A 23,799-nucleotide genomic window follows, 5' to 3' on the forward strand; every position below is an offset into this window, starting at 1 on the left:
GGAAAAGGCAGGAGAATGGGGATGAGAAAAATATCAGCTGCGATTGAATGGCAGTCATGATGTGGAGATGTCGGCGTGGGACTGGGGTAAACACAGTAAGATATTATAAGTAAGATAAGTTATTGAATGGCGGAGCAGACTCGATGGATCAAGTGACCTAATTTCTGCTCCTATGTCTTATGGTGGGCAGACAAGGCTCAGGATTTGGTTAGACTCGGTGAATTCACATTGAATAGAAAGTGGCCCGGTTATGAGAAGCTGCGCTAATGAGCGAGTATTGAGTTGGCCAGGGTCTGACCGAGCGGGTCTGTCTGAGTCATTGATGTTATTGCTTTAATTTTCCGCAGAGATCCGGGCTCAGCTCCTGGAACAGTTGAAATGTTTGGACCAGCAGTCGGAGGCTCGAGTGCAGCTCCTTCAAGATCTCCAGGACTTCTTCCGGAAAAAATCCGAGATCGAGATGGATTACTCGAGGAACCTGGAGAAGCTGGCGGAGCGTTTCATGGCCAAGACCAGAAGCACCAAAGACCACCTGCAGTTCAAGTGAGTCATTTAAACGGAGAGATTCCCAGGGAGAGCCTTTGGCTCGATTCCAGCCTGTTCACTCCCGGTTTGTGATATTACACAACTACCACATCCCCAAACCCTTCCATTACATATTGGCCGAACACTTGATGCTCATTGTTTGCAGCGATGGCAGCATGTAAAATAGAGCGAGGTGCCCTCCTGTCACCTCCCCACTCAACCTCCAACCCACCCCCACAATATACCATAAGACATAGGAGCAGAATTAGACCACTCGGCCCATCAAATCTGCTCCGCCATTCAATCATGGCTGATATTTTTCTCATCCCCATTCTCCTGCCTTTTCCCCATAACCCCTGATCTCCTTATTAATCAAAAACCTATCTATCTCTGTCTTAAAGACACTCAATGACCCGGCCTCCACAGCCTTCTGTGGCAAAGAGTTCCCCAGATTCACCACTCTCTGGCTGAAGAAATTCCTCCTCATCTCTGTTTTAAAGGATCGTCCCTTTAGCGTGAGGCCCTTTAGTGTGCCCTCTGGTTCTAGTTTTCCTACGAGTGGAAACATTGTCTCCACGTCCACTCCATCCAGGCTTTGCAGTATCCTATAAGTTTCAATAAGATCCCCCCCCCTCATCCTTCTAAACTCCAACGAGTACAGACCCAGAGTCCTCAACCGTTCCTCATACGACAAGCTCTTCTGTCCAGGGATAGGGAGTGGGGGGGGCCTATAATTTAATAAATATTCAAGGGTCAATTGAACTTGTTAACAAGCCAGTTGACCACGATCTACACCATAATAGGGTTGGTGTGGGCTGTCGGGCGGTAGTGGGCAGTCCAATTAAAAAATATATATATTTTTTCAAAGTGTGGGAATGTAGTAGGGTGGGGAAAATAAAAGACAGCCCCCCCCCCCCTAAGCACACTGCCCCCCTCCTCCCCTCATTATCTGTGCAGACCCTCCTGGATTTATCTGGTTCTGGGGTGCATGGGGCACCTTTTTGGGCAGCACCTACTAATGGGCTCTTGGCACCACCCAGACTGATGGATTGGCCCAAGGGATTTGAGGAAATGCTTTTTCACCCAGAGGGTGCTGGGAATCTGGAACGCTCTGCCTGAAAGGGTGGTTGGGGCGGGAATCCTTAACATTTAAGAAGCATTTAGATGAGCACTTGAAATGCCGTAGCGTACAAGGCTCCGGACCAAGTGCTGGGAAAAGGAATGATGTGGAGTTGCTGGCGTTGGACTGGGGTGGGCACAGTAAGCAGTCTCACAACACCAGGTTAAAGTCCAACAGGTTAATTTGGTAGCACAATCTTTCAGAGCACTGAGTATAATCACAAGCAGCGCTCCGAAAGCTTGTGCTACCAAGTAAACCTGTTGGACTTTAACCTGGTGTTGTGAGGCTACTTTCTGGGAAAAGGAATTAAAATAGATAGGTTCGTGCTGGCCAGGGCAGACATGATGGGCCGAAGGGCCTCTTTCTGTGCTGTAAAACTCTGTGCCCCCCCCCCCCCCCGAAACAAAACTGTAATATTCAGCCCCGTCCAATTAGAAACGATGCTATTCTCGGTAAGGTAGTGTTTGGAAGGTTTTGCTCTGCAGCTTTCCTGATGGCTATATTCAGAGGCTGATGTCCCTGTTCCTCTGCAGCAAGATGGGGTTAAACGCTTGTTGATTTTTTTCATGGTTAAATATCCAAACAAACACACAGCTAATGCCTGAGGTTTGAAAAGATGCTGTCTGATAATCATTCTGTGATTTCACTTCCCTGATCTTGTCCACTTTATCTTCCAACTTCCTCAACGCTGCTCCCAGTTTGTAAACTCAACTAAAAAGTAAAGTTTATTTATTAGTGTCACAAGTAGGCTTACATTAACACTGCAATGAAGTTACTGTGAAAATCCCCGAGTCGCCACACTCCGGTGCCTGTTCGGGTACACTGAGGGAGAGTTTAGCATGGCCAATGCACCTAACCAGCACATCTTTGGACTGTGGGAGGAAACCCATGCAGATACGGGGAGAATGTGCAAACTCCGCAAGACAGTGACCCAAGCTGGGAATCGAATCCAGATCCCTGGCGCTGTGAGGCAGCAGCGCTAACCACCGTGCCGCCCCAAAAAGGTCACTGGATCACCCTGACCCTAATCTTCAGTCTTGCTTTGGCATTGGCTGTTGTCAGTTGAGCACGCGAAAACTTGAAGTGGCTTCGTTCTGTCATCCAGGACACAACATAGCATCTATTTACATGTACAATCGAGACAAAGATGTGTGTTCATGAGCAGGTTAGAAATAACCAAGACTATTTTGGAAGACGAGAGTTGCAGCCTCACAAATATATCCACACTCTCCATCCCCTCAACAGCTCGTAACCTCGATCCCTTAAAAACTTGTAATGTCAACTCACTGGGGGAGGGTTTCATTGAGAAAGAAAGCAGGTTAAGGGTTAATGGAAGGTTATGAAATAAGTGTCAAAGAGCTTTATTAAAATTTCATCCTAATGTCGGTTTAAATTCTGTACCCCTGAGGGCAGTGAGACCTCCCTCGAGTTCAGCAAGCCTTCTCCACTCCTTGTTTCTTATCCATTAGTATGATAGGCATACGCTAGTGTAGGAGATTAGAAAGGCTTTTAATTGTTGCCGACCTCTGCCATGGTTTCATTTAGGAATATTTTAGGATGTAATGTGTGCAATTATAGACATTCCCCACTGCACTGCCTCTTTTAATCTGTGCGCAGTTTCTGTGCCATTCCACAATTTTCTTTATTGTTCTCACGGTCTGTTACTCCACCGCGTTCGCTCAGCAGGGGGGAATGGGGATGGTTTGGGGGAGCTCTGTGCAATGCTGGGGTAGGGCTGAGTGGATTTCGGGGTGAGTGAGGTGTCCAACAGCTTTGAGGGTTCTAGCGGAGAGCAGAGAGACTGGGCACCGTGCTGCAGGGAGCCAATCAAGTGGAGGGTATAAAAAAGAACATTGTTGTAATCGGGAACTGTACGGTTCAGGGGTTAGATATAGTTCACTGCAGCTGAGAGCGAGAGTCCAGTTGCTGTGGTCCATTATGGATATCCATGACGCAGGGACTAAGAAAGGGGTAGGAGCAGCGAGGGGCAAAATTGGAAAACAGAAAGACAAAGGTGGTAATTGCTAAATTGTTACCTGTGCCACAGGTATCTGGGAGCTGTACCATTCGGATGACTGTACTTCACTGGCTGCAAAGCATCTTAAGGACGGCACGGTGGCACAGTGATTAGCACTGCTGCCTCACAGCGCCAGGGACCCAGCTTCAATTCCGGCCTCGGGTCACTGTCTGCGTGGAGACTGCACGTTCTCCTCGTGGGTTTCCTCTGCGTGCTCTGGTTTCCTCCCACATTCCAAAAATGTGTAGGTTAGGTGGATTGGCCATGCTAAGTTGCCCCTTAGTGTCAGGGGGATTAGCAGGGTAAATATGTGGGGTTATGGGAATAGGCCCTGGGTGGGATTGTGGTCGGTCCAGACTCGATGGGCCGAACGGCCTCCTTCTGTACGGTAGGGATTCTATGGATTATCTTGGGATGTCCTGAGATGGTGAAAGGTGCTATCTAAATGCAAGCTCTTTGTTGTCTATCGGCTGGAGTTGCTCACATCACCAAAATGCCAGAGTAGATTTTCAAGTGATAAACTCATTAGTAAATCTGGAAATACTCAGCAAGTCAGGCAGCATCTGTGGAGAGAAACGGTGGTGTAGAGGTATGACCCAGGGTGATGCTCTACCTAACCCTAACTCGGATCGAAATCCCACCACGGCTGATGGTGAAATTTGAATTCAGTAAAAAGATCTGGAATTAAAGTCTAACAATGACCATGAAACCATTGAGTTGTCGTAAAATAAAACCCATCTTGTTCACTAATGTCCCTTCGGGAAGGAAATCTGCCGTCCTTACCCGGTCTGGCCTACATGTAACTCCAGATCCACAGCAATGTGGTTGACTCTTAACTGCCCTCTGAATTGGCCAAGTTCAAAGGCAATTAAGGATGGGCAACACCTGCTGACTTCGCCAGTGACACCTACATCCCATCAATAAAAATAACATCTCAGGTGGGGCTGACCTTTCATCCGAGCTAGAGAAAGAAATGGAAGCATTTTTAAGTTGAGGGGGTAGGGGGGCAGGAAAGAACACAAGGGAATCTCTGTGATAGGGTGGAGGACAGGACAGAACAAATGATGAAAAGGTCAGAGAGAGCGGGAATGGATGTGGTAAAGAAACCAAATGTCTGTCTGGATGAGTAAAGTTTATTTATTAGAAACAAGTCAGGCTTACATTAACACTGCAATGAAGTTGCTGTGAAATTACCCTAGTCGCCACACTCCGGCGTCTGTTCAGGTCAATGCACCCTAACCAGCACGTCTTTCAGACTGTGGGAGGAAACCGGAGCACCCGGAGGAAACCCACGCAGACACGGGGAGAACGTGCAGACTCCACACAGACAGTGACCCGAGCCGTGAATCGAACCCAGGTTCTTGATGCTGTGAGGCAGTAGTGCCAATCACTGTGCCACCGTTAAGATGCTTTGCAGCCAGTGAAGTACAGTACTGTGCCGAGGCATGGATGGCTACGCGGGAGCCATCAGAATGCAACATGAAGAGAGTAATGAGACAAAACATGAAACAAAAACAGAAAATGCTGGAAATACTCAGCAGGTCTGGCAGCGTCTGTATCGACTCCGACCCTTCTGCAGAAACCCGCACAGTTCTGTGGAACTCAAAACAGACGCTGCCAGACTTGCTGAGTTTATCCAACTAGTAGGGTAAATAAAAGGGACTCAGTGGATGTGATGTACTTGTATTTCCAAAAGGCATTCAGTAAGCTATCACATTAAAAGGTTAATACACAAGAAAGGGCTCACAGAGTTGGGGGTGGTATATTAACATGGATAGAGATTGGCTAACAGACAGGAAGCAGAGATTAGCGAGGAGTGGGGGATTTCCAGTTTGGCAAGCTGTGACCAGTGGAGTGTCACTGGGATCGGTGGTGGGTGGTGGTATTTACAGTCTAATGGTTTCCATGAAGAGCCAGTGATGTATCGAAGTTTGTGCAAAGTTTGATGCAAATTTAGAAGGGAATGCAAACTATGAGGAGGACATAAAGATGCAGCAAAGAGAGAGAAACTGGTTAAATGAGTGGACAATGAGGTGGTAGAAATATAATGTGAGTGTGAGGTTATGAACTTTAGTTTTAAGAATAGAAAAGCAGAGTACTTTTAAATGGCGTGAAACCTGTAAATGTTGATATTCAGAGAGACGCTGTTTACTCGTACAAGGAACACCAAAAGTTAGAATGCAGCTACAGCAAGAAATTAGGAAAGCAAATGGCAGCTCAAAGATGTCTTGCTGCAATTGGCAAGACTGGGATATGGTCTTCACATCTAAGGAAGGGTATACTTGGAGCATGGGATGAGAGGTTGCTGTGAGAGTAAATTGTGTCTATATCCTTTGGAGTTAGAAGAATGAGAGGTGATCTCATTCCGGGAAACTCTATGAACCTGGAGTTCAGAGTCCTAATATAAATAATAAGCACCCTATGTGTTTCTGTCTGTGGAAATATGGTGACAATTTTCCGGAGAAGAATCTTGTTACAAATCGCTTTCAATCGGAGTAATTCCCAGCTCCAGAAGCTGATAGATTCCAGGTTGTCAATGGGTCTGTTTTATGTTCACTGCAGGGAGAAACACTTTTGTGACAGTAATTCACCCCAACAAATTGCTGTCAATAACAGACTTGTTCACCCCTTCAACAACTCAAGACATGGCAAAGAGCTTTCCGACCAATGAAGCGGTTAAAGTGACTACCTGTTGTATTGTAGGAAATGCAGCAGCCAATTTGTGCACAGCAAGCTTCCACAAACAGCAATGCGATAATGGCCAGATAACCCTGTTTTACTGATGTTAGCTGAGGGGTGAATTATTGGTCAGGACTCCAGGGAAAACTCCCCTGTTCTTCTCCAAATACTGCTGTGCGATCATTCACACCCACCTGAGAAGGCAGGTTTTACTGTCTCTCCGACAGTGCAGCACTCCCTCGTTACTGAGCTGCAGGGGTCAGCCTGGATTTCTGTGCAGTGACACGGGGGTGAGAGTGGATACCCCCCTAACCATTGCTGACACCTGAACACACACAGCTGTGGCGGGTCGGTTGTGGATGTTGCTGAATGTGGAGAATCGCTGACCTCAGCAGCTGGGCGTGACTGTGACGATCTCACCAGAATGTGAAAGTTCCGATTCTCCCCTTCTCGTGGCTGATTTATATTTAGAACACGTGTTCTGAGAACCCACCTGTCCCCCACATCCCAGCCCATTGTTCGAGCACCTGTAGGCCTCAGGCCGTTCTGTTAACCCTTAATGCAGCCAACTCTGTGTGGTGTAATGTGTCAAAATTCGCAGATGACACTAAGATGAATGGCAGAGCAAAGTGTGCAGAGGACGCTGGAAGTCTGCAAAGGGATATAGATAGTCTAAGTGAGTGGGGGAGGGACTGGCAGATGGAGTACAATGTTGATAAATGTGAGGTCATCCATTTTGGTAGGAATAACAGCAAAATGGACTATTATTTAAATGGTAAAAAATTGCAGCATGCTGCTGTGCAGAGGGACCTGGGTGTCCTTGTGCAGGAATCACAAAACGTTGGTTTGCAGGTGCAGCAGGTAATTAAGACGGCAAATGGAATTTTGTCCTTTATTGCTAGAGGGATGGAGTTTATGTTGCAGCTGTATAAGGTGCTGGTGAGGTTGAACCTGGAGTACTGTGTACAGTTTTGGTCTCCTTACTTGAGAAAGGATATACTGGCACTGGAGGGGGTGCAGAGGAGATTCCAGAATTGAGAGGATTGGCTTACGAGGAGAGACTGAGTAGACTGGGGCTGTACTCATTGGAATTCAGAAGAATGAGGGGAGATCTTATAGAAACTTATAAGATTATGAAGGGAATAGATAAGATAGAAGCAGGGTAGTTGTTTCCACTGGCGGGTGAAACTAGAACTCGGGGGCATGGCCTCAAAATAAGGGGAAGCAGATTTAGGACTGAGTTGAGGAGGAACTTCTTCACACAAAGGGTTGTGAATCTGTGGAATTCCCTGCCCAGTGAAGCAGTTGAGGCTACCTCATTGAATGTTTTTAAGACAATGATAGATATATTTTTGAACAGTAATGGAATTAAGGGTTATGGTGAGCGGGCGGGTAAGTGGAGCTGGATCTACAAAAAGATCAGCCATGATCTTATTGAATGGCGGAGCAGGCTCGAGGGGCCAGATGGCCTACTCCTGCTCCTAGTTCTTACCTTCTCTCAAGTTATTCCTGGAGGTTTCATCACATGACCTGTTCCCATCCTCCCCCATTGGTCACTCAGTGCCTCGCCTTCCTGCAGCCAATCTCGAACATTTCAGTAAATTCTCCCTCAGTGTATCTGAACAGGCGCCGGAATGTGGCAACTAGGGGATTTTCACAGCAACTTCATTGCAGTGTTAATATAAACCAACTTGTGACACTAATAAATAAACTTTAAACTTTAAAAACTTTAAAACTTTCCTTTGACATTCATCAGGAAACTCCAGGCCAATGCTGGATTAAAGAATTCATTCCTGGGGTGTGGGTGTCGCTGGCTGGGCCAGCATTTATTGTCCATCTCTTGAGTTGAGTGGCTTGCAAGGCCCTTTGGAATGATATTTGGAGTAAGGATTTCCTCAGCGAGCCAGATGTGTTTTTACAACAATGGTTGCATGGTCATTAGTAGATTTTAAATTCCAGATTTTTATGTGACATTACACCTCCGTCTCCCTAACTGGCAACCCATTGAACTGAGTCTGATCAAACTCAAGAGTTTGGGAATTTTCTGTTTTCCAGTCCGGAGTCCAGGCTGGTATCCAACTCGCCAGGCCTGGCTACCAATCCGCTGGTACCCTGTCTGTAAAGCCACTACTCATGCATGAACTTGGCCTCCCAATGTAGCTTAGGCTACCTGTTCACCTGATCTTCTCCTGCCTGAGATTTTCCAGTATTGAGCCAGGAACATCAGTCCAGGCTCTGTCACTTCACCTCCTGCCTGTCTAGCAATGCTGAGGCCCAGTGCAATCAGCCAGGCCTTCAGCTGTCTGGACCTTAAGTGGAGGAGGGGGGGTGCCGAGGGGAGACGGGGAGGGTTGTTGCCGAGGGGAGACGGGGAGGGGTGGTGCCGAGGGGAGACGGGGAGGGTTGTTGACGAGGGGAGACGGGGAGGGGTGGTGCCGAGGGGAGACGGGGAGGGGTGGTGCCGAGGGGAGACTGGGAGGGGTGTTGCCGAGGGGAGACGGGGAGGGATGGTGCCGAGGGAAGACGGGGAGGGGTGGTGCCGAGGGGAGGGGTGTTGCCGAGGGGAGATGGGGAGGGGTATTGCCGAGGGGAGACGGGGAGGGGTGGTGCCGAGGGGAGACGGGGAGGGGTATTGCCGAGGGGAGACGGGGAGGGGTGGTGCCGAGGGGAGACGGGGAGGGGTGGTGCCGAGGGGAGACGGGGAGGGTGGTGTCGAGGGGAGATAGGGAGGGGTGTTGCAGAGGGGAGATGGGGAGGGGTGCTGCCGAGGGGAGTGGGGTGGTGCTAAGGGCAATGATATAGGGGAGGGGTGTTATGGATGGGATTGGGGTGGTGCCAAGAGGGGGGTGGAAGAGGTGTCACTTGAGTTATTTCTCCTGTTCCTTTAACATTTCCTCTGACACATTTGGATTTGCAGAAAGGATCAGAACATCCTGTCCCCTGTGAACTGCTGGTATTTGCTGCTGAATCAGGTGAGGAGGGAGAGCAAGGACCACACCACACTGAGTGATATCTACCTGAACAACATCATCCCACGCTTCACTCAAGTCAGTGACGATTCTGTGCGCCTCTTCAAGAAGGTGAGGAGCTTCTGTTTGACACTGCAGTCCCATGGAATGCGAGTGTTGCCATTTGGTTTCTGTATTTTGGCACTATTTTGGTGCTGTCCTCTATTGCAGCGCATTCCCCCCTCTCTCACCGTCCCGGTGATGATATTTACTGGGTTAAGCTTCCCGAGGTGTTAATCTCTCGCCATTTCCTCCTCGCCCCCTCTGCCCACTCCCACCCCAAAACACTATAAAGTGACCACGATGTGGAGATGCCGGTGTTGGACTGGGGTGGACATGGTAAGAAGTCTCACAACACCAGGTGAAAGTCCAACAGGTTTATTTGGAATCTCAAACTTTCGGAGACACCTGATGAAGGGGCAGCGCTCCGAAAGCTCGTGATTCCAAATAAACCTGTTGGACTTTGACCTGGGTGTTGTGAGACTTCCTATTATGAAGAGGATCAGAGTCAAGCCAGTGTTAATCTAATGCCTTCACCACAGTTTCCAGGAGGAATGATCAGAAAGTGTATTTGCCTCCAACCCACAGACTAACCCTGGGCCACTGAGATCATGTGTGACATTCAGCCAATGTGACCCAGATCTCAGAAGCACCTGATCTGAGTGTTTGAGCACCACCCCACACCCAACACACTCAGTGTATCGTGGGAGCGATGCTGGTGATCATTCACATCAGTGGCTGGCACAGGGAATGAATGATTCATGTTTCTTCTGAGCCATAACCTTCCTCACCCGACCCACAGTAATCCTGCACCCTTTGTAAGGTGCTGTCGAGGAAGCCTTGGTTAGCTGCCGCAGTGCATCTTGTAGCTGGTACACACGGCTGCCATGATTTGCCAGTGGGGGGTGAGGTGGGTGCTTATGCTGGTATTTAAATTGGAAAAAGTGAGCTAGAGTTTGTCATTGAGAAGCTTGGACTGCAGTTCAGCAAGTTCTGCAGGTGGGAATGTCCAGAGCCAAGCCTCACAGATATGTCACACTGAAGCTGGCACCTGGGCCTGGATTTTCACCGAGTTGGGATGACTCGGGAGCCCTTTAAAAATGGCGGCAGGGATGGCATCCCTGGAGTTTCTGATTTTCGGGAATGCCTTTTAAGAGTACAGGCTGGTTTGGGGTCAAAATCCTGACCTGGCCTGTCCTCCTGCACAATATAATGGAACCAGGCAGGTTTTTGATGAGTTGTTGGTGACTGTCCCTCCAAGGTGCCATGTCTGCATGAGGGAAACCTTTAAAAGGCAAGTTCAAAAGGTCATCATCATGCCTCCCCCATAGCTCCTTGTGCTCCCCATGCCAAGGCATACCCACACAAAATGCATTTGGTTCCTCATGCCCCTGTGCCAGGCTGTGGCACTTTGTGATCCTTATAGAGAAAATAGGCTTTTCTCCCGGACTAAGGTGTTTCAACAGATTAATGATTTCTGGACTCTCAGCCAAGCCTCATTCTGTATTCCTGGCTGAGAGCCCAGACAGCCATTAGGAGACTAAAACACCTGATTCCCAGACTAAACATTGCTTGATTGACAGCTCTGGATCTCTGATCTCTGCTGTTAATTGCACAATCTTTATTTACATAAAGCTAAGAGGTTTCAAGTGCTTGCAGTTTCTGCTATTAAAATTTCAAATGGTCTGGACAATCTGTTTTTGTTTTAATTTTAACGGATTTTTAACAAAGTGGAAAATTATGAATGAATTACTTTTTTAAAGCTATTTTTAAACACACCATTGTCACTGTCGAGCTCATTACCCACTATACACTCAATCGAACCAATAGGCATTGAGGCTCCACAGCTTTGCATAGTGGGTATGAGGTTCATGGGAAGTGGGTGTGGAGGCACAGCCTGGGACAGGGGAGTGAGGGGCCAAAGGGATTATATAACCGCTTTCTAAACAGCACCTAGCAGCCCTGGGGCTGCCTCCAAACATTTTCCCCGTTGGCTGGCCCTACTGCAACCTGCCTCTGCCCCAACTCCCATGAATGAAGGTCCTTTCCTCGCGGGAAGTTTCTCCCGAGGCAGTTGGACCGAGCCAGGAATTTTCCAGACTCCCAAAACCTGCCTAGAGGATGAAAATGTCCGGAACGGGAAATTATTCTCACCCCTTGTCCTCACAGTGAACCAAAACAGATGAGAAGGTTTTTCAGGATCCTTCCTGGCAGCTGTTGTACCAGCGAGAGTGAAACATCATCTTAACCTGCTGAGACCAAAAACTGGGTCACAAAGAAAAGGTCAAAGGTGACCGATATTCAAGAGGGAGCTGGACGTGGCCCTTGTGGCTAAAGGGATCAAGGGGTTTGGAGAGAAAGCAAGAGAGGGATACTGAAAGTGCAGATCAGCCATGATCATATTGAATGGTGGAGCAGGCTCGAAGGGCCGAATGGCCTCCTCCTGCACCTATTTACTATGTTTCTATGAAGTTGAGCTAGTAGATGGGGAAGGAATAAAAAGAATTTTGAGTTTAAATGATTTTGTGCCATTTTTGTAGAAAATATCATGTTAATTTAGGGGAGGCGATGGCCTAGTGGTATTCTCGCTAGATTATCAATCCAGAAAACCCAGCTAATGTTCTGGGAACCCGGGTTCGAATCCCACCATGGCAGATGGGGGAATTTGAATCCAGTAAAAAACTATCTGGAATTAAGAATCTACTGATGACCATGAAACCATTGGCGATTGGGAAACACCCATCTGGTTCACTAAGGTCCTTTAGGGAAGGAAATCTGCCGGCCTTACCCGGTCTGGCCTACATGTGACTCCAGAGCCACAGCAATGTGGTTGACTCTCAACTGCCCTCCAAGGGCAACTAGGGATGGGCAATAAATGCTGGCCAGCCGGCAACGCCACAAATGAACAAAAAAAAACTTCAGAATATTAAACCGGAGGCACCGTGCCACAGTAGAACTCCCAATAAATGATGATCAAACTTGAACTAGGGCAAAATAAATCCATTTCCAAAATATTAATAGAAGCCCAAACATTAGCTATCAGTCTGAAAGAGTTCAGGGAAAATGACTAAAGTGATTTAAGGAAATAAATCAAAGTTGGTGAAGTTTATCAGAGTTTAATGAGTTTGACGCTTTATCCAGCCTGATCCTCTTTAGAGAATTTCTAATCTTCTGAGCCTGATTGGCTTGGACTGTGTGGGTCTTGGGGCTAAGAGAATCTGAAATTAGCTATGTTGCTATTCAGTCTGTAACACCCCAGAGAAATTCTTACGTTCACTCTGCTACGGGGCATCATCTGTTCGAAGGATTGAAGTTCCTGTTTAAATTAGATAATTGGAGAAATATATTTTCTTGTTACTCATTCTCGGCCTGTGAGCCTTGCTGGCTAGGCTAACATTTATTGCCCATCCCTAATTGTCCCTTGAGATTCCATTATGCTGCACACACAACTGTTTTTTTAATTTTATCACTCCTTTGCCTGTGGAAGAGGGTGGATTAAATGTGACCGAGTTTTCCAGCTGTGCTGCACAGATGTAGAGAATACACAGAGAGGACTTTGCAATTTTTTTCCCTCCCTCCCTCTGGGTTAGAGTTCAAAGGTTCTGGCATCTCTCCGCGACCCCACCCAGTCCACCATTCTCCGTGTGTAACCCAAAGCAGCGAGAGGATGCATGTTCGCATTCTAAATAAAATCCAGCCTTTCATCTGACCCGTGCTTTTCAAGAAGGGGTCAGTGCAGAGCGACCGGGAATGGGAACACAAGCTGATGTTTTATCCCTCAAACTCCCTCGACCAACAATGCTGCAGCCAAAGGCAACTCCCTTCATCCGACCACCCCCGGTCTCAGTGAGCACAAAGCAGGGGTGGAATCTCCAGTTCCTTGCTGTGCACTGGCTGGAAGCCACGCTGTAAATTGCAAGCATCCACTCAGCTATTGTGGGGTCTTTTAATTGTGAGAAATGATTTGAAGGAGAATTGGAATCCGTCCGTGCGCAAACCAGCAGAGACGTATCGGTGTGGCTTTGACACGTGGTCACGGGCAATGTCAGCGGATTCCTCTCCGAATCACCACCTGGATGGATAGGATGGACGTAGGGAAGTTGTTTCCATTAACAGGGGAGACTAGGACGCGGGGGCACAGCCTTAGAATAAAAGGGAGTCACTTTAGAACAGAGATGAGGAGAAATTTCTTCAGCCAGAGAGTGGTAGGTCTGTGGAATTCATTGCCACAGAGGGCTGTGGAGGCCGAGACGTTAAGCGTCTTCAAGACAGAAATTGATAAATTCTTGATTTCTTGAGGAATTAAGGGCTATGGGGAGAGAGCGGGTAAATGGAGTTGAAATCAACCATGATTGAATGGTGGAGTGGACTCGATGGGCCGAATGGCCTTACTTCCGCTCCTATGTCTTATGGTCTTATGGATGGATGCTCCTTAGATAACATGTTTATGGTGCTCCAGTGATCAGCCCCAGAATGGAATGGCTTTGCTGAACGCAGGCGGGAGCAGGTGGGACAAACCCTTGGCAGAGCAGCATTGTAACCACCTCAGAGTGGTTTGGGGAGCAGAATTGTTGACCGTGTTAACAATAAAAATTGGCAGATGTTCATCACTTGATGGACAGTAGATTGGGTCTGAAGTGGAACTGTAAAAGCTTCCTTCACTCCACACCGGACAAACAGAACATTAATATCTGAAAACATCCAAGCTCTCCTTCACCCATGATGCAGCCTTGTTCCCAGCAGGAGATTATTGTGCCACTGTGACCAATCTGTCTCTAAGGTCCGCAGAGAGCAACATTGTCTTCATTTCCCTGACCCACAATGCCATGGCCTTCACCACATGTCGGGCAAGGAGACACACACACAATCACAGAATTATTATGGTGCAGAAAGAGGGCATTCGGCCCATTGTGTCTGTACTGGCTCTTCAAAGAACAAACAAAGAACAAAACAGCACAGGAACAGGCCCATCGGCCCTCCAAGCCCGCGCCGCTCCCTGGTCCAAACTAGACCATTCTTTTGTATCCCTCCATTCCCACTCCGTTCATGCGGCTATCTAGATAAGTCTTAAATGTTCCCAGTGTGTCCGCCTCCACCACCTTGCCCGGCAGCGCATTCCAGGCCCCCACCACCCTCTGTGTGAAATACATCCTTCTGATATCCGTGTTAAACCTTCCCCCCCCGCCCCCCCCCCCCCTCACCTTGAACCTATGACCCCTCGTGAACGTCACCACCGACCTGGTGGTGGCGAGCATCATGACTTAGTGCCATTCCCCTGCCTTTTCCCCCGTACCCCCACTCATTGTTTCTATTAATATAATCATCTATTGAACCTGCCTCCACTCCAGACCCCAACCACTTGCTGTGTGGAAATTGTTTTTTCTCACATCACAGTTGTTTCTTTTGAAAATCACTTTAAATCTGTGCCCTCTTATTCTTGATTCTTTTATGGGGGGAATAGTTTCTTCCGATCTACTCTGTCCAGCCCCCTCATGATTTTGAACACCTCTATCAGATCTCCCTTAGCCTTCCTCTTTCCAAGGAGAACATTCCAAACCTCTCCAATCTATCCTCATAACTGAAGTTTCTCATCTCTGGAACCATTCTTGTAAACCTCTTCTGCACTCTCTCCAATGGGTTCACATCCTTCCTATAGTGTGGCACCCAGAACTATCCCTCTGCTCCTGCCCCCTTTAAGAATTGTACCCCTTATTTTATATTGTCTACATTCTTCCCACCAAAATACGTCACCTCACCCATCTCCTCTTTGAACTTCATCTGCCACCCATCTGCCCACTCCCCCAACTCGTCTATGTCCTTTTGAGGTTTTACACTGTCCTCCTCACAGTTTACAATGCTTCCAGGTTTTGTGTCATCTGCAATTGTCCCCTGCACACCCAAAATCTAGATCATTAATATATATATATATCATTAATATATATATATCTATGACTCTATCAGGAAAAGCAAGGGTCCCAATACTGACCCCTGGGGAACAACACTACAACCTTCCTCCAGCCTGAAAAATATCCATTACCATTACTCTCTGCTTCCTATCATTCAGCCAATTTTGTATCCACGTTGCTGCTGTCCCTTTTGTTCCATGAGCTATAATTCTTCTCACAAGTCTATTGTGTGGCACTGAATCAAATGCCTTCTGAAAGTCCCTGTACACCACATCAACAGCATTACCCTCATCGACCCTCTCTGTTATCTCCTCCAAAAACTCCAGCAAGTTAGTTAAACACAGTTTCCCCTTTAGAAATCCATGCTGGCTCTTCCTAATAAACCTACATTTTTCGATATGACGACTAATTCTATACTGAATAATTGTTTCTAGAAGCTTCCCCATCACTGATGCACCCGACACCTCCCTCAGGGGCGTCAGCACAGAAATTTGTCCTCAAGCCCTAGAATGGGACTTGAAGTTGGAATCTTGTGACAAGAGAGGAGAGAATGCTATAAGTGCGAAAGAACGGAAAAAAAGATAGAGAGGGTTTGTGGTTCTGTGCAGTGTTTGTCACTGATGTGATGTAGGGAATGTGGCAACCAATTCTCACACAGCAAACTCTCACCAAAAGCCACGTGATAATGACTAGGTAATCTGTGTTATGTGATGTTGGTTGATTTGAACGGTAGCAGGTCTGTGCTGAGGAAGCTGCCGTCAGCCCTGGTAACAGGAGAGTTATAGGAATGAACTTCATCCTCACTGGGAGGGGACGAGGAAAGATTTAGTGGCCTCTCGAGAATGCCGTGTAGCGTAATTCCGAAGCATTTGATAAAAAAAAAGCAGGAATGTAATCGTCAGCAGAGCCCAGGCAATCACTTTCATCCTTCAGCTGCTGGTTTTTCAGTGAGTTGAAAAATTCCGTGTAATTTAGTCTCTGGAGTTGCTGCCCACTTCCCGGCCGCACGTCAGCGGCACTGTAATCAGCCTCACCAAGAAAACAAATAAACCATAATGTTGACCAAGCTTTGACCTTGGCAAATAGACCTCCTTATCAGTTGATAATTTGTGTTGATCCAGGGTTTGTGACTCTGCAGGAGGTATACCCTTCCACAGGAAGATCGATAGCTGCCACCAAGCAGCCTACACACTATATTAATTATAGTGACTATGTATATTACTGTATATATCTTCATCCAGAAGTGCCGAGTGGATGATCCATCTCGGCCTCCTCCAGTGGTCCCCAGCATCTCAGATTCCAGTGTCCAGCCAATTCGATTCACTTCACATGATATCAAGAAACGGTTGGAGGCACTGGATGCTGCAAAGGCAATGGGCCCTGATAACATTCCGCAACAGTACTGAAGACTTGTGCTCCAGAACCTGCCGTTCCCCTAGCCAAGCTCTTCCAGTACAGTTACAACATTGGCATCTACTCAACAATGTGGAAAAATGCCCAGGTATGTCCTGTGCACAAAAAGCAGGATGAATCCAACCCGGCCAATTACTGCCCAATCAGTCTGCTCTCGATCATCAGTAAAGTGATGGAAGGGGTCATCGACAGCGCTGTCAAGCAGCACCTGCTCAGCAATAACCAGCTCAGTGACGCCCAGTTTGGGTTTCGCCAGGGTCACTCAGCTCCTGACCTCATTACAGCCTTGGTTCAAACATGGACAAAAGAGCTGAATTCTAGCAGGAGCTGGGAGTGTGAGCCAATACCCGGAGTCAGCAATTCCATGTTCGCAGCTTCCCCTTTCGTAACTGGAAGCCTGAGTAACCTCTCCTTTATACAATGTTTTTAAAATATCCAATGCACCCATTTGCACAAAACTCTCCTTTCACAAGTTGCAGCTTTGAGTCGGATACAGGCCCGGGGCAGGTCAACACACAAAGAGTGACAGCCCTTGACATCAAGGCCACATTTGACCAAGTGTGGCATCAAGGAGCCCTAATGAAACTGGAATCAATGGGTATCAGGGGGCAAACTCTCCGCTGGGTGGAGTCATACCTGGTACATGGGAAGATGGTTGTGGTTGTGGAGGGTCAGTCATCTCCACTCCAGGACATCTCTGCAGGAGTCCCTCAGGGTTAGTGTCCTGGGCCCAACCATCTTCAGCTGTTTCATCAATGTCCTTCCCTCTGTCATAAGGTCAGAAGTGGGGATGTTCGCTGATGATTGCACAATGTTCAGCACCATTCGCGATTCCTCAGATACTGAAGCAGTCCATGTTCAAATGCAGCAAAATCTGGACAATACCTAGGATTGGGCTGACAAGTGGCAGTAACATTCGCGCCACACAGATGCCAGGCAATGATCATCACCAATAAGAGACACTCTAACCACCGCCCCTTGACATTCAATGGTGTAACCATCACTGACTCCCCCACTGTCAACATCCTTGGGGTTACTATTGACCAGAAACTCAACTGGATTCATCACATAAGCACAGTGGTTACAAGAGCAGGTCAGAGGCTGGGAATACTGCGACGAGTAACTCACTTCCTGACTCCCCAAAGCCTATCCACCATCTGCAAGGCGCAAGTCAGGAATGTGATGGAATACTCCCCACTTGCCTGGACAGGTGCAGCTCCAACAACACTCAAGGAGCTCGCACCATCCAGAACAAAGCAACCCGCTTGATTTGCACCACATCTACAAACATTCAACCCCTCAACCACAGACGTACACCAGTGTGTACTATCTACAAGATACACTGCAGCAATTCACCAAAGATCCTTGTTATAGGTAAGCCTATTACAAGCCTAGGTAGGTAAGGACATGACCGGCGCAACTTGTGGGCCGAAGGGCCTGTTTGTGCTGTATTTTTTTTATGTTCTAAAGCACCTTCCAAACCCACGACCACTTCCATCTAGAAGGACAAGGGCAGCAGATAAATGGGAACACCACCACCTGCAAGTTCCCCTCCAAGCCACTCACCATCCTGACTTGGAGATATATCGCTGTTCCTTCGCAGTCGCTGGGTCAAAATCCTGGGATTCCCTCCTTAACGGCATTTGTGGGTCAACCCACAGAACAGGACTGCGGCGATTCAAGAAGGCAGCTCACCACCACCTTCTCAAGGGCAACTAGGGATGGGCAATAAATGCTGGGCGGCCAGCGACACCCATGTCCCACAAATGAATTTTTTAAAATTCAATGAATGGAGGCTGCACACGGGGAAACAATTTCGAGAAAATAAATCTCAAGTCCTCATATTACCCGGATAGCCTCAAATCCTTGACATTGAAACCTGCGGCTTTGATTTGATAAACAACCCTTCATCTCTTTAAAAGAGATCCTGTATTTAGCAGTGGGTTTTTTGTCGTAGAAATATCTTTATTAATTACATTGATCCACAAACAGCAATATGATGATAATCTGATTTTAGGTGTTCGGTGAACCGTTTACAAACTGCGGTAATAATGAAGCAAGTTGTATCACCGTGATGGCACGGTAGCACAGTGGTTAGCACTGCTGTCTCACAGCGCCAGGGACCCGGGTTCAATTCCCGGCTTGGGTCACTGCCTGTGTGGAGTTTGCACATTCTCCCCGTGTCTGCGTGGGTTTCCTCCGGATGATCCGGTTTCCTCCCACAGTCCGAAAGATGTGCAGGTTCATTGCATTGGCCATGCCAAATTTCCCCTTAATGTCAGGGGGACTAGCAGCGTATATACGTGGGGTTATGGGGATAGGACCTGAGTGGGATTATGTTTGGTGCAGACTCGGTGGGCTGAATAGCCTCCTTCTTCACTCTATGATTCTATGTATCTCAAAAGGGCGGCACGGTGGCACAGTGTTTAGCACTGCTGCCTCACAGCACCAGGGACCGTGGTTCGATTCCCAGCTTGGGTCTGTGTGGAGTTTGCATATTTTCCCCGTTGTCTGCGTGGGTTTCCTCCGGGTGCTCCAGTTTCCTCCCACAGTCCAAAGATGTGTGAGTTAGGTTGATTGGCCATGGTAAATTGCCCCTTAGTGTCAGGGGGACTAGCAAGGTAAATACATGGGACTACGGGGATAGGGGCTGGGTAGGATTGTGTTCGGTGCAGACTCGATGGGCCGAATGGCCTCCTTCTGCACTGCAGGGATTCTATGTATCTCAACATAATTATGCTAAAGCACTCTGCTTCCTTTGACTGGAGGTCCCATTATCTGCATGGACCAATAGCTGTGTCTGGTTCTGAAGCCTGTGAGTCTTTGTGTGTTGACCTGCCCCGGGCCTGTATCCGACTCAAAGCTGAAACTTGTGAAAGGAGAGTTTTGTGCAAATGGGTGCATTGGATATTTAAAAAACATTGTATAAAGGAGAGGTTACTCAGGCTTCCAGTTACGAAAGGGGAAGCTGCGAACATGGAATTGCTGACTCCGGGTATCGGCTCACACTCCCAGCTCCTGCTGTTTTTTTGCAAATGCAGTCCTTGTTTTTCTTGGGAAACTCTCCATTTAAAACCTGTTGGATGTTGGGACGGATGGAACGCAGAGGCCTGTGTGAGCACAGAGCCGTGGGCTGTTGGGACTGGGTCGTACAATGGGTTGATGCACTGTCCTTTCACCCCTGCAGTGTTGGCTTGAATCCTGTCCAGGCTGATGGGGTTGAAGGTCCCTGTTTGCTCGAAGTTTATCTGCAATGGGGCAGTTTGGACCTTGTCCACTGGGGTAGAACCGCTGATTGTCCAGCACTCTCTCACTGAGTGAGACCACAGGGAGCTTTGGTTCACCTGAGAGTTGGGGAGCATATGACTGGTTTTGGGGCAAAGTTGAGGAAATTGTACACTGCGTTTTCTTTTGCTGCAGTTCACCAGATGCAGGAATGTGACTGCACTCTGCTGTATGAAAACCTCCAAAGGAATAGTGCCTCTTGCAGAGTGTGGTCTTGTGTATGACACATCTTTAAATTCTCCTTCACCCTTACTGTCCCACATCAACATTCTGTCTTGTGCGCGGTCCCCTCTTGCTTGGTACAGACAGGGAATGCTGGAATTATTGAGTCAGAGTTCTAATCCACCCTCGAATCCTCCACTGCCAGTCCACCTGTCCTAATTTAATGCACAATTTATCCGCTCCCAGAAAGTCCGTGTGAAAATCAAGTGACAATTCCATTGTTATTTTAAACTCGACCACAATTTGTGACATCCTTCAGCAAGAGGAAGTGGGGTTGAGTGACTGGTTTCTGTTTTACTATTAAGTAAAAACACACTTTGGAGAGATTAGTTTGGTCTGAGTTCTTAATGATCCAATTTTAGAAGCCTTTTTAAACCTGTTGTCGCGAATTCTCTGTCTTTTCTCTCCCGGACCCCCCCTGACACCGATCTTTCCCTCTCGCTGTGTGTCTCACTGTGTCTCACTCACACGGATGAAATCAGGATTTCTTGCACCCCGTGTTTACGCTGTACATCCTGAATTGATGAATGTTTTATTAATTGTGCTCACTCTCCACGGATGCTGCCTGCCCTGCTGTGTGTTTCCAGCATTTTCTATCATTTTAGATTTGTGGCACAGTGGTTAGCATTGCTGCCTCCAGGGATCCGGGTTCGATTCCCGGCTTGGGTCACTGTCTGCGTGGAGTTTGCACATTCTCCCCATGTCTGCGTGGGTTTCCTCCGGGTGCTCCGGTTTCCTCCCACATTCTGAAAGACGTGCTGGTTAGGGTGCATTGGCCCGACCAGGTGCCGGACTGTGGCGACTAGGGGAATTTCACAGTAACTTTATTGCAGTGTTAATGTAAACCTTACTTGTAACTGATAAATAAACTTTACTTTTAACTTTACTTTATCTGCAGTAATTTGTTCTTTGTTTTTATCCAGAGTCACCCCACTTGGGGGTTTCCGTGCAGTTTTGACCAGTCCCAGATTTACATTGTGACATTTCAGAATTGGTGTGAAGTGACGGTATAACAAAGTGATAACTATAGCTCAGCGATGGCCAGTTCCATTCCTGTCCTCTGTGTGTGACCTATGCATGCTGAGACTTCCCAAACTCAGCACAAGCTGATGACCACTCATAAGAACATAAGAACTAGGAGCAGGAGTAGGCCATCTAGCCCCTCGAGCCTGCCCCGCCATTCAATAAGATCATGGCTGATCTGACGTGGATCAGTACCACTTACCCGCCTGATCCCCATAACCCTTAATTCCCTTACCGATCAGGAATCCATCCATCCGCGCTTTAAACATATTCAGCGAGGTAGCCTCCACCACCTCAGTGGGCAGAGAATTCCAGAGATTCACCACCCTCTGGGAGAAGAAGTTCCTCCTCAACTCTGTCTTAAACCGACCCCCCTTTATTTTGAGGCTGTGTCCTCTAGTTTTAACTTCCTTACTAAGTGGGAAGAATCTCTCCGCCTCCACCCTATCCAGCCCCCGCATTATCTTATAAGTCTCCATAAGATCCCCCCTCATCCTTCTAAACTCCAACGAGTACAAACCCAATCTCCTCAGCCTCTCCTCATAATCCAAACCCCTCGATGGAGATGAATCTTTCACCTGAGCAGGTCTCCCAGTTGTCAGAGCAGAATACAGCATTGTGGAACCCCCCAGAAACCAATTTTGTATTTATCGGACTTTTCTATATGTCGAGGTTAAAAACACTGCACTGATTGAGTTCCTGGTTAGGAGATTACATCAGTGTCAGACCTCATTGTAGATACTTCTGCAGAGCAGAAGGCCGTTTGGCCTGGTACAGCAGTGCCAGTGTTGGCGTCCTGTGTGTGTGGGGGGGGGGGGGGGGGACTAGACAGAGGGTGCCCCCCACCTTAACATCTACAGAAAGAATGAGCAACTTCCTACCTTGTTCTAACGCAGCTTTCTTCCTGGTTACAGAGTAAGGAGGTTGGCGGGCAACTGCATGAAGATCTGATGAAGGTTCTGAACGAGTTGTACACGGTGAGTGTGGTTTATCACTTTGCATCTACCCAGTGACTCCAAAAACCTCGCTGTTTCTGCTCTCATCCAAATCCAGATGGCTCACTGTGTCACTCAGTGCCCTGCCAAAGTTCATACCCATTTGCTGAATTTGCTAAACACAATATTGGTCCAGCTGAGGGAACACAGGGACAAGAGGAGGCCATTCAGCCCCTCAGGCTTGTTCTGCCACTCAGTCATATCTTGGCTGATTTAACAAAGAAAATTACAGCACAGGAACAGGCCCTTCGGCCCTCGAAGCCTGCACTGACTATGCTGCCCGACTGAACTAAAACCCCCTACCCTTCCGGGGACCATATTCTTCCATTCCCATCCTATTCATGTATTTGTCAAGACGCCCCTTAAAAGTCACTACCGTATCCGCTTCCACTGCCTCCCCCCGGCAGCGAGTTCCAGACACCCACCACCCTCTGCGTAAAACAAAACTTGCCTCGTACATCTCCTTTAAACCTTGCCCCTCACACCTTAAACCTGTGCCCCCTAGTAATTGACTCTTCCACCCTGGGAAAAAGCTTCTGACTATCCACTCTGTCCATGCCCCTCATAATCTTGTAGACTTCTATCAGGTCGCCCCTCAACCTCCGTCGCTCCAGTGAGAACAAACCAAGTTTCTCCAACCTCCCCTCATAGCTAATGCCCTCCATACCAAGTTTGTAAGATTAGTATCTTAACTCCATTTATCCACCTTGGTTCATAATCCTTAAAACCCTTAACCCAACAAAAATGACTCGGTCTCAGTTTTGACATTTCTGATTTACCCGTCAGAGTATTTTGGAGGCAGAGAGACCCAGATTTCTGCTGCCCCTTTGTGATGGAGTGCCTCCTGACATCATCCCTGGATAACCCAGCCTGAATTTTAAGGATGTTATTGACTAATTTCCAGTGGTCTCGACAGGCTGCTCGATGGGGCTCAGTGTTCCTACTCGCTGTGGGCAGCGCTCCCTATTAGCCGCACACACGAGGATATTGAGCTAAAGCCGGGCTGGGTTCAGATGTATTCCTTCCTGAAGGTTTCAATCTCCCGAGTTTGGGGAAAATGGGATATAATCACTCGCACTCCTTTGTGAATGAATGTGAAATCTGCCACACTGGGAGTCAGTTTCTATTGAGGTGTCTGAGCAACAGCTGGAGTCCAGCTTCCAGTCTGACATTGTGGCTCCTCTCTTGGCTAGAATCTGAAGCACCTATTGACAAGAGAGTTCCTCGCAGAGCTGCATGCCCAGGAGATGAACACTATCCCAACTGTTGGAGCTACAACTATTCCGAGAATAAGGAAAGGAATGTCCTCTCCTTGTTCTCGGAATATTTATAGTTCTAACTGTTGGGATAGTGTTCATCAGAGGTTCAGGTCGATCTCCTGGCACTGAGCAACACGCTGAGGTGAAGCTTTACAGACAACCTGACTTTGCTTCACTGTGGCTGAGTCCTAACTCTGCGTTCACATTGCACGTTTGGAGTGAATGTGAAGTGGAGTTAGCTGCATTTCCGATGTAAACACACCTCAGACTTTCAGGGCAATTTATTGAGACTGACGGAAAAGTATTTACAAAAAAAAAGACATTTCCTGTCAGAAGCTGACAGTTTC

At 47.7% G+C, this 23,799-nt stretch overlaps 1 protein-coding gene across 4 annotated transcripts in view; it reads left to right on the forward strand.

The window, feature by feature from the left end:
• The window catches only part of srgap2 (SLIT-ROBO Rho GTPase activating protein 2), a 147,822-nt gene that overhangs the window by 88,997 nt on the left and 35,026 nt on the right, over window positions 1-23,799 (forward strand). For all 4 annotated transcript variants that reach the window (XM_078241982.1, XM_078241986.1, XM_078241985.1 and 1 more), the window contains exons 2-4: window positions 348-543; window positions 9,259-9,421; window positions 22,113-22,175. In XM_078241982.1, the coding sequence (XP_078098108.1) occupies window positions 348-543; window positions 9,259-9,421; window positions 22,113-22,175 (422 nt within the window). The remainder of the gene's footprint in view (window positions 1-347; window positions 544-9,258; window positions 9,422-22,112; window positions 22,176-23,799) is intronic.

This window comes from Mustelus asterias, chromosome 25 (assembly GCF_964213995.1).
Source record: "Mustelus asterias chromosome 25, sMusAst1.hap1.1, whole genome shotgun sequence".
NCBI classification, from domain to species: domain Eukaryota; kingdom Metazoa; phylum Chordata; class Chondrichthyes; order Carcharhiniformes; family Triakidae; genus Mustelus; species Mustelus asterias.